This window comes from Lepidochelys kempii, chromosome 12, assembly GCF_965140285.1.
Source record: "Lepidochelys kempii isolate rLepKem1 chromosome 12, rLepKem1.hap1, whole genome shotgun sequence".
Classification (NCBI taxonomy): Eukaryota; Metazoa; Chordata; order Testudines; family Cheloniidae; genus Lepidochelys; species Lepidochelys kempii.
This window is the reverse complement of record NC_136391.1, coordinates 23979206-23992016: the sequence shown is the minus strand read 5'-3', so window position 1 is coordinate 23992016 and position 12811 is coordinate 23979206. Positions and strand designations below refer to the sequence as shown.

At 42.5% G+C, this 12811-nt stretch overlaps 1 protein-coding gene across 1 annotated transcript in view; it reads right to left on the bottom strand.

Moving 5' to 3' along the window:
* The window catches only part of WDR88 (WD repeat domain 88), a 30474-nt gene that overhangs the window by 17292 nt on the left and 371 nt on the right, over window positions 1-12811 (bottom strand). The window contains exons 2-3 of the mRNA XM_073308425.1: window positions 8671-8781; window positions 3774-3862 (exon numbers count right to left, since the gene is read on the bottom strand). Coding sequence (XP_073164526.1) covers window positions 3774-3862; window positions 8671-8781 — 200 coding nt within the window. The remainder of the gene's footprint in view (window positions 1-3773; window positions 3863-8670; window positions 8782-12811) is intronic.

Genomic DNA, 12811 nt, shown 5'->3' with positions numbered 1-12811 from the left:
AATTATGGTGGGCTTGTTGTTATGAATGTGAAGTGTCTTCGTTGCTAGTTATTTGCATTTTCAGGAGTTGATATTGCTGCGTAACACCACTGACCTTGCTATGCACAAATACAAAGCCACATTACACAACAAAGCCATTTAATAAAGTTTACTAGAAACTGACAGGTTTCTGGTAAATGGGAGCTCACATTAATTTTTTTCTTCTACACTTTTCTTAAAACATTCCCACATATTTTAAATACATTTATTCTGAATGTTAAAGAACATGATAGTTATTCTTTATTACCATAATGGCTTTTCACTTGTTCAGTTTTTGACCAATTTATTACAATGTCACTGAATATCATTTTATATAAGTTCAACATGAACATGGATTTTAAATATAATAAAAGAATAAAAGGAACCTAGATGGCAAGGAATTTCATACATTAGTCTTCTGACAATCTACAATTTATTTTCTGCTCTTCAGTAGACATAACCTAACACATAAAGTCCATATCTAGTTTATATATCAATGCTATTTTTGACTGGAAACAGATATAAAGGTCAACAAACTATGAAACTCTGCTTGTTTGTTTAGCAATCTTCAAAAACTCAGGCAACAGCAAAAGGCACTGTTAGCATATTTAAAGTGCGGTGACCAAAGTTTTGTCACTACTTAAAAGTTTTTTTTGCCAATCCTCCAACTTGATTGGAATTGATCTAGACCAGGGGTCGGCAACCTTTCAGAAGTGGTATGCCAAATCTTCATTTATTCACTTTAATTTAAGGTTTCACGTGCCAATAATACATTTTAATATTTTTAAAAGGTATCTTTCTATCAGTCTATAATATATAACTAAACTATTGTTGTATGTAAAGTAAATAAGGTTTTTAAAATGTTTAAGAAGCTTCATTTAAAATTAAATTAAAATGCAGATCTTATCAGTTTAGTGTGGTCCTTGCCCTTGCTTTTCCTTGCTGAGTTTTCCAATGTCTGGCACGTATTTGGATACTTTAAGCTGCACACAGGCTTCTCAGTGATCAGGTGTTAACCAGCTCCGAGAGGGACAGAGGACAGATTTCATGTGTGAAAACACCTGTTCACACAGGTATGTGGATCCAAATGCTGAAAGCATTGCAAATGCAATTTTCTTCAAACATTTAAATTTCACTGGCAGGGACATCCAGCAGGTCAGAATAGAAGCCCCATGATCTCTCTCGGTAGCTTCAAGTGCACTCCGCAGATCTCCAAACTTTGACGCCCACAATTCTGAGCTTTTTAACTGAATGAGCTGCATTTTGAAATCTTCAACACCCATCCACTGAAATACAGACAAATCCAAGTCGCTTTCGTTGAACTTTTCAGGTTTAATTAGAAAAGAAAGCATTGGGCCAAATCGCTGGAAATCTTGAAATCTGTCAGAAAATTCTGATTCCAGTTCTTGCATGTACCTTCTTATCTCAACATCAAACGCAGTGCGCTGTTCCATGTGGCGTCATAGTGATGTAAGCAGCAAATCAGGACTTAAAAATATCCCAGTACAGTGGCACTGGAACAATTTTTAAGGTGGGGGTGCTGAGCTGTGCCCCCTCTTGCCCCTGTCTGCACCCCTCACTGCCCCAGGCTGGGGCCAGTGGGCCAGAGCTCGGGGCGGCTGCAGAGCCTCGGGCCGACAGCCAGGACCCCAGGAGGGCAGCAGAGCCCCCCGGATCGGTGGCCAGGACCTGTGGCCAGCTGCGGGCTGAGCGGGGCCAGCGGACAGAACCCCAGCTGGCAGTGGGCCAGTGGCCGGTACCCCAGGCCAGAAGCAGAGCCCCCGTGACTGGTGGCCAGGACCGGGCAATGTGAGTGCCACTGCAAATCAGCTTGTGTGCTGCCTTCGGCACATGTGCCATAGGTTGCCTACCCCTGATCTAGACTATGCTCCACTGATAGCAATACCAGGAATAATACCCTTCGAGACATTTCTTGACCTACACATTCAACTGTTTGTGTATGCCACAGCTGCTGTAGTGATTAATGTCCATGGCAGGACATTAGATAAGATGCATCGCCTGACAAAATTATGACAGTTGACTGCAGAGATGTAGAATGCTGATAAACAATACAGACAAGACAGAACTTTTTTGAATATATTAATTCCAATATCAGAAGAAACCCATGATCCTAGGCTAGTTCACGAATTATTATTCATTTATACAGTGGTATACATTTACATATCTCTAAGTACATAGAGCTTTCAGTCTAATCTAGACAAGTTCTGTGTCTGGAAGAGCTTGTTCTAACACTCACTGAAGCCAAATGAAAGATTCCCATTCCTTAATGTGCATTGCATTGGGTTCTAAAATAGAAAGTTTTAAGGAGTGTTGGACAAGTTGCTGGTGAGAATAAGATCAGAAGAATTCCTGGAAGAAATGAGTTTTAAGGATCTGAAAGTAGAGAAGGAGCTTTGCAGACATGAGACTGTTCCAAGTGTAGGATTAGCATGAATGAAGGTGCAAAGAAGAGGAAGGAAAAGAAAGATGGAGAGGATGAAGAAGATAAAGAACAAGAGAGAATGAGAAGACATAACAGCAGGGGCTAGTTTAGGTTGGACCTTTAAGTTAAGGAAAAGACGTTTGAATTCACTATACTAAAAGATAGGAAGTCAATGAAGAGACTCAAAGAGGGGATGATACAACTGGAACAGTAGGAGAGCAAAATGAGTTCATCCACTTTGTGTAGACTTGAATAGGGAGAGGCAACAAAGTCCTGAGAAGAGAAGTTTAAGGCATTTAAGATAATAAATTACGAAGACAAAGGGTTTAGCAGTGGGAATAGTGAGGAAAGCTGCACTTTGTTAATATTACTGCAAACAAAAATTACTTACCTTTATTATTATGCTTCTCTGAAGATAACACCTTGCAGGGTCCTCGCTCTTGGGTCTTGTGCAACCAGCACAAGTCATTCAGGAAATTCTCCAAGCTCTTAACATTTATGACTGTAGGCTGGCTCTAGGATTCCCCCCAACTGAGCCTGCTCCCACTTCACAGGCCCCAAAACATTTCAGATAGTTACTTTAAAGAGTGGGAAGCAAGAGCTCCACAAAATCTTGCACTACATAGTAAATACAATAACCTTCTCTGCCTCGTGTGGATGGGTGAAGAATCCTTCTTCAGAAAAGCAGAATCACAAAGTAAGTAATGTTCCATTCTCTGAAGACACCATCAGCTCATTATTCTTATTCTGGGAGAGTAAAAAGTGGTGTCTGCTTCCCGCAACTGCCATTGGCTGGGAATGGTGAACAGCGGCCACTGGGAGCTGTGAGCGGCCGCACCTGTGGATGCTCAGGTAAACAAAGCATCTCGTGGCCTGCCAAGGGCTTACCCTGAACAAGCCGTGAACCAAGTTTGGGAACCCCTGCTCTAAATATAACAACAGAATACTGTTCCAATAATTTAGTGTCTAATTTCAAACACATCTGTTTACACCAAAACAATCATTCATTTTACTGCATTATAAAAGTAATATTAAATGGTCAAAGATAAGCTAACTGGCATAACAGTTTTTCTATCTGCACATTTTTAATCACCTTCAACACAGCTATCTCTGTGTATTTAGAAAAGATTAATTCAATTTCCTCTCTAACAAATCTATATATATAGAAGCATCAGAGCAATACTCAGTTTATTTGTTCTGAGTTTCATTCTGGTTTTTTTCATTTGCTGTAAAAATGTAACATCTAGCAGTTAAATAGACCACTTTCTCCTCTCTATTTATACTTACATATGAACTACAAATAAAATGTCACCTTTTGTTATCAGGAGTCAAGCTGCACTCAGAAATGGGAGCTGTGTGTTCTTCTTCAAAGACTTGAACAGGAACACCTTTTTCAACATCCTTAAATAAATCCAAAGGAGCTTGATTAATGATTTTGAAAAGATAAAATGCAACATATAAAAGATCTGAAATCAGTGAACTTGGTCTCAGTTGTAACATCTGATCTGAGAAATAGAATGATTATTACCTTTATCCATGAAAAAAATGACCTTTCACCTGTTCCACAAATCAGTCATCAATACTAGTGTCCTGAGACCACCGCCTGTCCTGCTGACCAATATTGTCTCAGTATGTCCTTTTACTCCACTGTCTGTTTGTATCCACCTGTTGTCTCTTGTCTTATATTTTGACTGTAAGCTCTCTGAGTCAGGGAACACATTTTGTTCAGGGCCTAGCACAATGAGAGCCATGAATCATAAATTTCTTCCCAGAGGAAATTGACAAAACACAACTTGACTTTCCTTCTCCGCTTGGCTCACCTTCTTAACCCCTCATACAATTTTCTCCTTCTCTCCCTCACAGACATTTCTCATCTGCTCTCCTCCTCTAATCCCTCCATTGCCCCTGTGATGCCATCCCATCCCCTGCTCTCCCTTGTGCACACTCTAACCCCTCCCTTCTCTTCTCCATAACCTCTCACTCTCCTTTGACTCTTTCTCCTTACTATGCAAGCATGCTTTAGTCTCTCCTATCTTAAAGAAACCATCTTTGATCCCACTTGCCTCTCCAACTACCACGCTATCTCCATTTAATCTCTAACCTCATTAAATACACTGTTACAGTCACGGTCTGGAGCTTCTCTCCTCCAATTTCACCAGGTCCTCTCTAGCCCTCACATCCAAGCTACATATTCTTTTTGCATAACTTCTCTGAAATACAGCTTCTCCTATCCATCCACACAGCTAAAACATTTATCCAGGCTCTCAGACCATCTCATTCTCTCTTATTGCAACATTTTTTTCTCTGTCCTTGACAAATGCAATCTGGCCCTGCTCATATCCATTCAGAATTCTGCTGCAATCATCTTTCTAGCTATGTTGCATCAAACATAGCTACTTGTTTCACTTTCAAGGCCCTTCATGTCCTATCCCCACCTTACATATCTCTCACAAGCGAGATGTCAACTCCTGCCTTCAGTCACCCCATGACATCAACCTCCATTGCCCACTTGATACATTTTCAAATACCTTTGTGTTTTCTCACATTTCTGCCTTTCATGCCTGAAGGCACTCCCTGTAAATATCTGTAAAGCTTACCTCATCATCCCCTCTGTCAAAACCTTCAAACACGACAAAGGTTAGACTACTAGTGTACTGCGACCACAGCCTATCATGCTGACCAAAGCTGTCTCCTTTCCTTTTACTCCCCTCCTTGCCCCTGCCCCTTGTGTCTTGTCTTATATTCAGATTGTAAGCTTTTTGGGGCAGGGTCTATCTTTTGGTTCTGTGTTTGTACAGAATGGGGTCAGCACAATGGGGTCCTAGTCCACAATCAGAGCTCCTAGGTGCCAGGGTAATAAAAATAATAATTGAGCTTTACACAATGGGAAGTGCTACCTAAACACATTTCAAATACAATAAAGAAAGTTTGACATTCAGTGGTAACTCTAGGTCAACATATTTTTATTCCTTTATTCATATGATCAAGCTTTTATTTTATATAAGTAGTGCCACTAATTTCAAGGGGATTTTTTGAATCTGAATAAGAGTTTTCAGGATCAGGATCTGCGTGTGGCACTGTAAGTTGCCTTACTTGCACATGCCCCTTCAAAGGCTGCTGTGCTGTTCAGTTAAGCTTTGCTACATTTGAACCTCCCCCTCACTCCCACTTTTTGAAATGTGCACAGTCTGGATCTTGGCAGCAGCTGCCCCTGACAGGATACTTCAACTGGAAGTTATTCTGTTCACTTAACAGCTGTGAATGATACAGAGAATTTGTATGAAAGTAAATTTATTTTAAGTCTGATTTTTCTTTCTTATTTTTCAGTGCTCCAATAGCAGACATTAGAGCCATCATGTCTTTTTCTAAGGCTGAAACAAACAAAAAAACTCAAACTTACAATCTTGTTTTATTTTTCTGTGAGTCAAGAAAAGCCTTGCAGTCAAAACTGTCCTAGTCTTATTTAGACCAATGACTCTCAACCTTTCCAGACCACTGTACCCCTTTCAGGGGTCTGATTTGTCTTGCATACCCTGAGTTTCATCTCACTTTAAAATTACTTGCTTACAAAATCAGACATAAAAATACAAAAGTGTCACAGCACACTGTTACTGAGAAATTGCTTACTTTCTCATTTTTACTATCTATTAATAAAATAAATGAATTGGAATATAAATATTGTACTTACATTTCAGTGTATAGTATTTAGAGCCGTATAAACAAGTCATTGTCTGTATGAAATGTTAGTTTGTAGTGACAGGTTTCAGAGTAACAGCCGTGTTAGTCTGTATTCGCAAAAAGAAAAGGAGTACTTGTAGCACCTTAGAGACTAACCAATTTATTTGAGCATAAGCTTTCGTAAGCTACAGCTCACTTCAAGTGACTTTGCTAGTGCTTTTTATGTAGCCTGTTGTAACACTAGGCAAATATCTAGATGAACTGATGTACCCACTGGAAGTCCTCTGCATACCTTCAGGGGTACATGTGCCTCTGGTTGAGAACCACTGATCTAGACCATGTGTACTGTGCCTTATTAATTTGTGTTTTCCAAAAGATGTGTGCATTGCCAGTGAAATACTTTCTATTCACAAGAGGAATTCCAAATACTTTCTTAGATATACATTTGATACCTACTCTTTCAAAAGAAACAGAGAGACTTCAAAGTGGAATTGACAGTTTCCCTAGCTCTTTATTATCAAACCTGGTCTTTTATGAATCCTAACTGGCCCACCTACTCCTACAGAAAAGGAAATCAGAGTTGTCCTGACGAAGTGGAAGTTATCAGGATAAATGAACCATTGTTTCTCTTATGTGTTCCTTATAAGGAAGCCCTCAACATTCAGGTAGATTCTCTTAGATAGCTCCTGACAAAAAATAATTTCTCAGGAAGTGCGGGATAAAATTTTTCTTACACAACTATGCCCAAGATAAGCAAGTCACATCAGACAGTACTAATCTTCCACACTTGAAGAAAAAAATATTCAATACATTATATTCTCTTTTCAATGAAGTGGCTTTTATGCGTCCCCTCCATCTAGTTTACTTAAGGAAGATTCCACGATGCCATAGATTTTCACTAAAAACAGAAGAATCTATACTTTACAAATTCCAATTCTGTGATGGGATGAGGAGTGAGTATGTAGTTCTGACAATGTGATGGAATTATCAACATTAAATTGTGAACATCTTAATGATCCACTTGGCTGGACACATTTATTTACTGTCTTGCCTCCTACAAATATTTCCTTAAACATCACCATTGTAATAATGATTATCTGCCTTGAAACCTATCAAAAAGGGAGCGGCTCTTCAGCTGTTTCACGGGAGGAGCTAACGATGGAATGAATCCTGTCTCTTGGATACCCTGGAAGTGTTGAACACTGTGGATGCTTGAGCTGACCCCAAGTAAAGCTTTGTTCTTCATCTATTCCCAAACTTTCACTAGAAAATTTCTTAACATGTCATAATGGAAGCTAAGCATGGTATCTGGATAAACGTGCAGCACTAAAGATCTCTTTATGGCACCATAGCCTCTACACCTGTATTCACAATATTAAGGCATTACCATTCCTTAATACCAGCCTCAGCAGGGAATATTTGAATCAAGTTACAAACCAGTTCATATATGCCAGGCATAAGTACCTTCAAACTATTCAGTACCGCTGAGTTGTCAACTGCTCCTATGAACGTCAGGTATAGTACTTATCTAAGAATACGGATCTGGGCCATCTTTTAGAACAGACTGAAATAAATAACCTTCACATCACATCAGCCAGGGTTCTTGTGTGTCTCAGCGCGGGTAACCCTGGTTGCTGTAACCAACCTGGTTGTAATTTTGTGGGAACCCTAGGTAACTTCATAAAACTGGCCAAGGGCATCGGAGCAGATAGAAAGTAAAGAACAGACAGATTTGACTTCATTGCAAACAAAAGGCAGCACATGAAAAGTGTAAAAAACATTATGCCTTTGCTGACAGCTAAATCTGGTGCCTATAGTGCATAACCCTTGACTTACACTATTCTCAAAGAAAGACTGTATACATCAAACACTGTGATGGTGAGCAAAATGAACCTCCGGATCAAAAGAAACCAAAAATTGTGTACCAAGTTATTTGTTGTGAAGTATTTAATTCAAAGAGCTAGAGCGCTGATCCAGCAAAACTCTTAAGCATGTGCTTAAGTCCACAGCTATTCAGCAAAGCACTTTAAATGCATGTCTAAGTCCTACTGAAGTCAATAGGGTCTACATACATACTTAAGTTCTTTGCTGAGTCAGAGACTAGGTTCAGGTAATTAATGAGGAAAAAACATGAGAATGAGAGAAAAAAACTTCATTAACCCTATAAAAGCAGCACAAGATGACATTCCCACTGAAAAAAGTCAAAATGGAATGGGATTTTTTCCAGAAAGAGTTGACATATTATGTAATATTGTAGTAGAGCTCTCCCTCACTAGTGTGTAAGAACATTCATCTCCAGGTGCTTACATGGAACACTGCTAAATGTCAAAGAATATGTTAAAAGTATGGAATAGGAGTGTTACCACTGTAATTGTACCTGTGAAACAGTTTAATTATTTTACAAACAGAATAAAAAGCTGTTTAGAAGGTTAATTTATGACTCACTCAACCTCCATACTTATATGACGTTGCTTGCTTCGTTTAGACATTATTATGGTGTGACTGTTGAATTGTTTAGATTCATTACCTACCCAGAGTTTCATTGTTCTGTCATAAGAGCATGAAAGAATTTTTGTATCTTCAAAGCAGAAATGACAGGAGCTCACAGTATCACAGTGCCCTCTCAAAATTTTTAAGTGGATCTGTAAATGAACAGAACAAAGATTGAGTACATTTTATCTTGTATAATAAATCTTTCTTGTTGACAAGTTAGTCCTCAAGAGATAGTCTGAAAGTAATAACCTGCTTAGAATATTTTAGTTCCTGCTGTTTGAAAGCATTCACACTCATCTTTCTCTGTTATTAGATTGCAGTTGATTTGGCAGATCACAGCAAGACTTTTTTTTTAAGCACCTGTTTGTACATGACAATGATCTTGCTCTTCTTTAAGTTTCAAAAAATCTATTTTGATTCTTGAAGACTGTTGTGTGCGCTGTATGATTGTAATATGACCATTTATATAATGTATTAATTATTTGATTAATTGCAACAAATCTTATACAAAGTATGTCATGTAAGGTCATGTCATGTATGTCATATAAGGTATCAATGGAAAACTTACAATCTATCAAATATGATTATCCTGTTTGTATGCATGTATCATCTTTGCATCTAAAAGTATGAATACTGACTGTATTTCAAATGTGTTTGCTCCTGTGGTAACACCCACAAGGTAATTTATATCCAGTCTGGCCAACACATTGTGAATGAACTATTCAAGTTGATGGCGTATTAAGGAACAGTTAACTCTGAATGAGCCACAGAAGAAGCTTGTCCACATCCTGTGAGCCTTCCTGTGGACACTTTAGCCAGAACATGGGTAACAGCCACTCCTATGAGTCATCAAAGCATGAAAGAGCATGTGACCAGTGGCGGATTAGCCACTGGGCCTACAGAGCTCATGCTCAAGGGCCCCTGAGCCCCGAGCGGGTGGGAAAAGCCCCATTGCCCTGATCCCGCTCCCAGGCAGTAGCACCAGGGTAGCAGTGGGGGAACCCCCCAGTGCCCCCTAACCCCATCAGCAGCTGGGACGGGGGGTGGGGAAAGTCCCAGCACCAGGACTCCTGCTGCAGCCCCGGAACTGGAGCTCTCAGAGAGCTTCTCTGGTTTGGGGGCCACAGTGGTGGAAGAGCAGAATGGGGGGACCCTGAGTGGAATAGGAGTGGAGCCATGGGTGGGGTCACATGTGGAGGGGGTGGAACAGGGACAGGCCCACAGGTGGAAGGGGTGGGGAGGGGTCTCCCATTTGCTCTGGCCCAGGGCCCCAGGAAACCTTAATCTGCCTCTGCATGTGACTCTGGACTCCATCTTGTGCCTGTAATTTTCCACAAACTAAGACAGAGAAGTTCCTCCACATGGGAGAAAGTATAAAAACCCCTGGAAGCATCTCAGTTTTGCCTCTTTCCTGCTCTGATCTTTGGACTATGGACTTACACTAAAAGGAACATTCCAACCAATGGACTAAGGACCTTCCAATCTTTTGGAAGTTACCAGAGTCTTTACAAGCCAGCAGTCTGTAACATCACTGCTTCAAACCTGATATAAAAACTTTGAAATGAGTGTATATATTTGTTTTCCTTAACCATTTTAACTCTCCCCTCTTTCTTCTCTCTTATAAATAAACCTTTAGATATTAGATACTAAAGGACTGGCAACAGTGTGATTAATGGGTAAAATCTGAATTATATATTGACCTGGTTGTGTGGTCTGATCTCTTGGGATTAAAAGAACCTTTTGTTTGATTAAATTGGTCTTCAATAACCACTCATCATATAGTCTAGTGCAGGGGTGCGCAAACTTTTTGGCCCGAGGGCCACATCTGGGTATGGAAATTGTATGGTGGGCCATGAATGCTCACAAAATTGGATTGGGGTGAGAGCGCTAGTGTGGGACTGAGGATGAGGGGTTTGGGTTGTAGGAGGGTGCTCCAGGCTGGGACCTAGGGATTCGGAGGGTGGGAGGGGGATCAGGGCTAGGGCAGGGAGTTGGGGCATGGGAAGGGAGTGAGGGCTCTGGCTGGCAGTGCAGGCTCTGGGATAGGGCTGGGGATGAGGGGTTTGGGGTGCAGGAAGGTGCTCTGGGCTGGGATCAAGGGGTTTGGAAGGCAGGAGGGGAATCAGAGGTTGGGCAGGGGGTTGGGGCATTGGAGGGGCTCAGGGGTACAGGCTCCGGGCGCCGCTTACCTCTAGCAGCTCCCGGAAGCAGCTGCAGGTCCTCCCTTCAGTTCCTACAGGGAGGCGCGGCCAGGCCACAGTTCCTGGCCAATGGGGAGGTGCATGGGTGGTGCTTGGGGTGGGGGCAGCGGGCAGAGCCCGCTGGCTGCCCCTATGCGTAGAAGCTGGACGGAGAACATGCCGCTGCTTCCGGGAGTCGCGGCACACACTTGTGGAGTGGCCCCCAACCGCGCTCCCCAGCTGGAGTGCGGGAGCAGGACAAGCCCCAGACCCTGCTCCTCAGCGGAAGCTTGAGGGTCAGATTAAATCGGCTGGCAGGCTGGATGTGGCCTGCGGACTGTAGTTTGCCCACCTCTGGTCTAGTGTCAGGGTGGTGAAACAAGGTCTGGGATCCCTAAGGAGACTGCTGTTTGGACTCCTTGTTAACCAGTGTGGTGAGATAGAAGTTAACTTTTGTTACTGGGTTGGTATATTTTATGGAAGAATAATCATCAATTTGGGGTGAGTCTACTCTATTTCTCAACAGTTTGTCTTGAACCTAGCATCCTCGGCTTGATCCATGGAGGAATGGTGACATGTTGCTTGAAAGACTCCACTGTATCTGTTTACTCCTTAGCTTATTATCCACAAACTCTTTAATGTCCTAGACTATGCCTTCATCCTGTGCCACTGCAAACCTCCTTGAGCAGGTGTTCATTTTTTGTGCGGCTTCTTCCACAGATGTACGGTAGTGCATTGACTGCTGTTCAGTATCAATATGTCAGTATGCTCTTTAGAACTGACAATCAGAAAGGCTAAATAAGTTTGTCTGATTTGTCATGATTATTATAGTGTGGTTCATTATACATGTAAAGTAACAAAGGATGCTTCCAGTCCTCTGCTTTCAGGGGCAATGAATACATTAACCATTTAAAAATATAAATTGTGTATTTTAAGAATTTAGTACATTACACCTGTCTTGTTCTTGCTTTTCTTTCTTTTCCTGGATAGGTTGACAAATTCCCCTCCAGGCTTCACAGACAATTGTATGCATGTTACTAACACCACTTTCAGCATAGCATATTAATTATAATGAAACCATAATGAAATATGCAGTTGAACTATTACCACAATCTAGCAAAGGTCACAGATTTTTTTTGCAAAGGGCACTGGTGTTATGGGTAGGAGGATGAACCAAGTTTTGCAATACACAAATACATCACTGTGGTGCGAATTAAAGGAGCACATGGGCACGGGGGAGAGGTCAGCCTGCTGGTTGCATAGAAGAGTTAGGTTGGCGACACTTTCCACAGATGGGGGGGGGGGGAAGGTGGTGGAAGAAAACATCTAGTCCCAGCTGTCCCCAATTAGCAGCCTCTGGCATTTATTGGCCCTACAGGAACAGGGCAGTCTGCAGCTCATCCCAGTAGTGCTCCTATTGATTGCCCCCAACTCCGCACTGAGACACCCTCTCCACCCACACACAGAAGAATTCCCACACACCCCCACCGAGACCCGCCTCTCCTCCTGGCTCTCACATATCCCTGCCTCAGGCACTGAGACCCCCCGCCCCCACTCTCACCCACCCCACCCTCTAGGCACTGACACACACACATCCCAGCTCTCACCCACCCTGCGCCCAGGCACTGAGACACACCCCCCCTGCTCTGACCCCCACTCCCAGGTACTGAGACTTCCCCACCCACCTACCCTGCCCTCAGACACTGAGACACCCCACCCTTGGATGTCACCCACCCCGGCCCCAGACACTGACACATCCGCCCTGGCTCTCATCCACCCTGGGGCACTGACACACACACCACCCACCCCGTCCCCTGGGGCACTGACACACCCCCTAGGCTCTCACCCACCCCACCCCCAGGCACTGACACACACACCCGGGCTCTCACCCACCCCGCCCCCAGACACTGAGACACCCCACCCTTGGATGTCACCCACCCCGGCCCCAGACACTGACACATCCGCCCTGGCTCTCATCCACCCTGGGGCACTGACACAC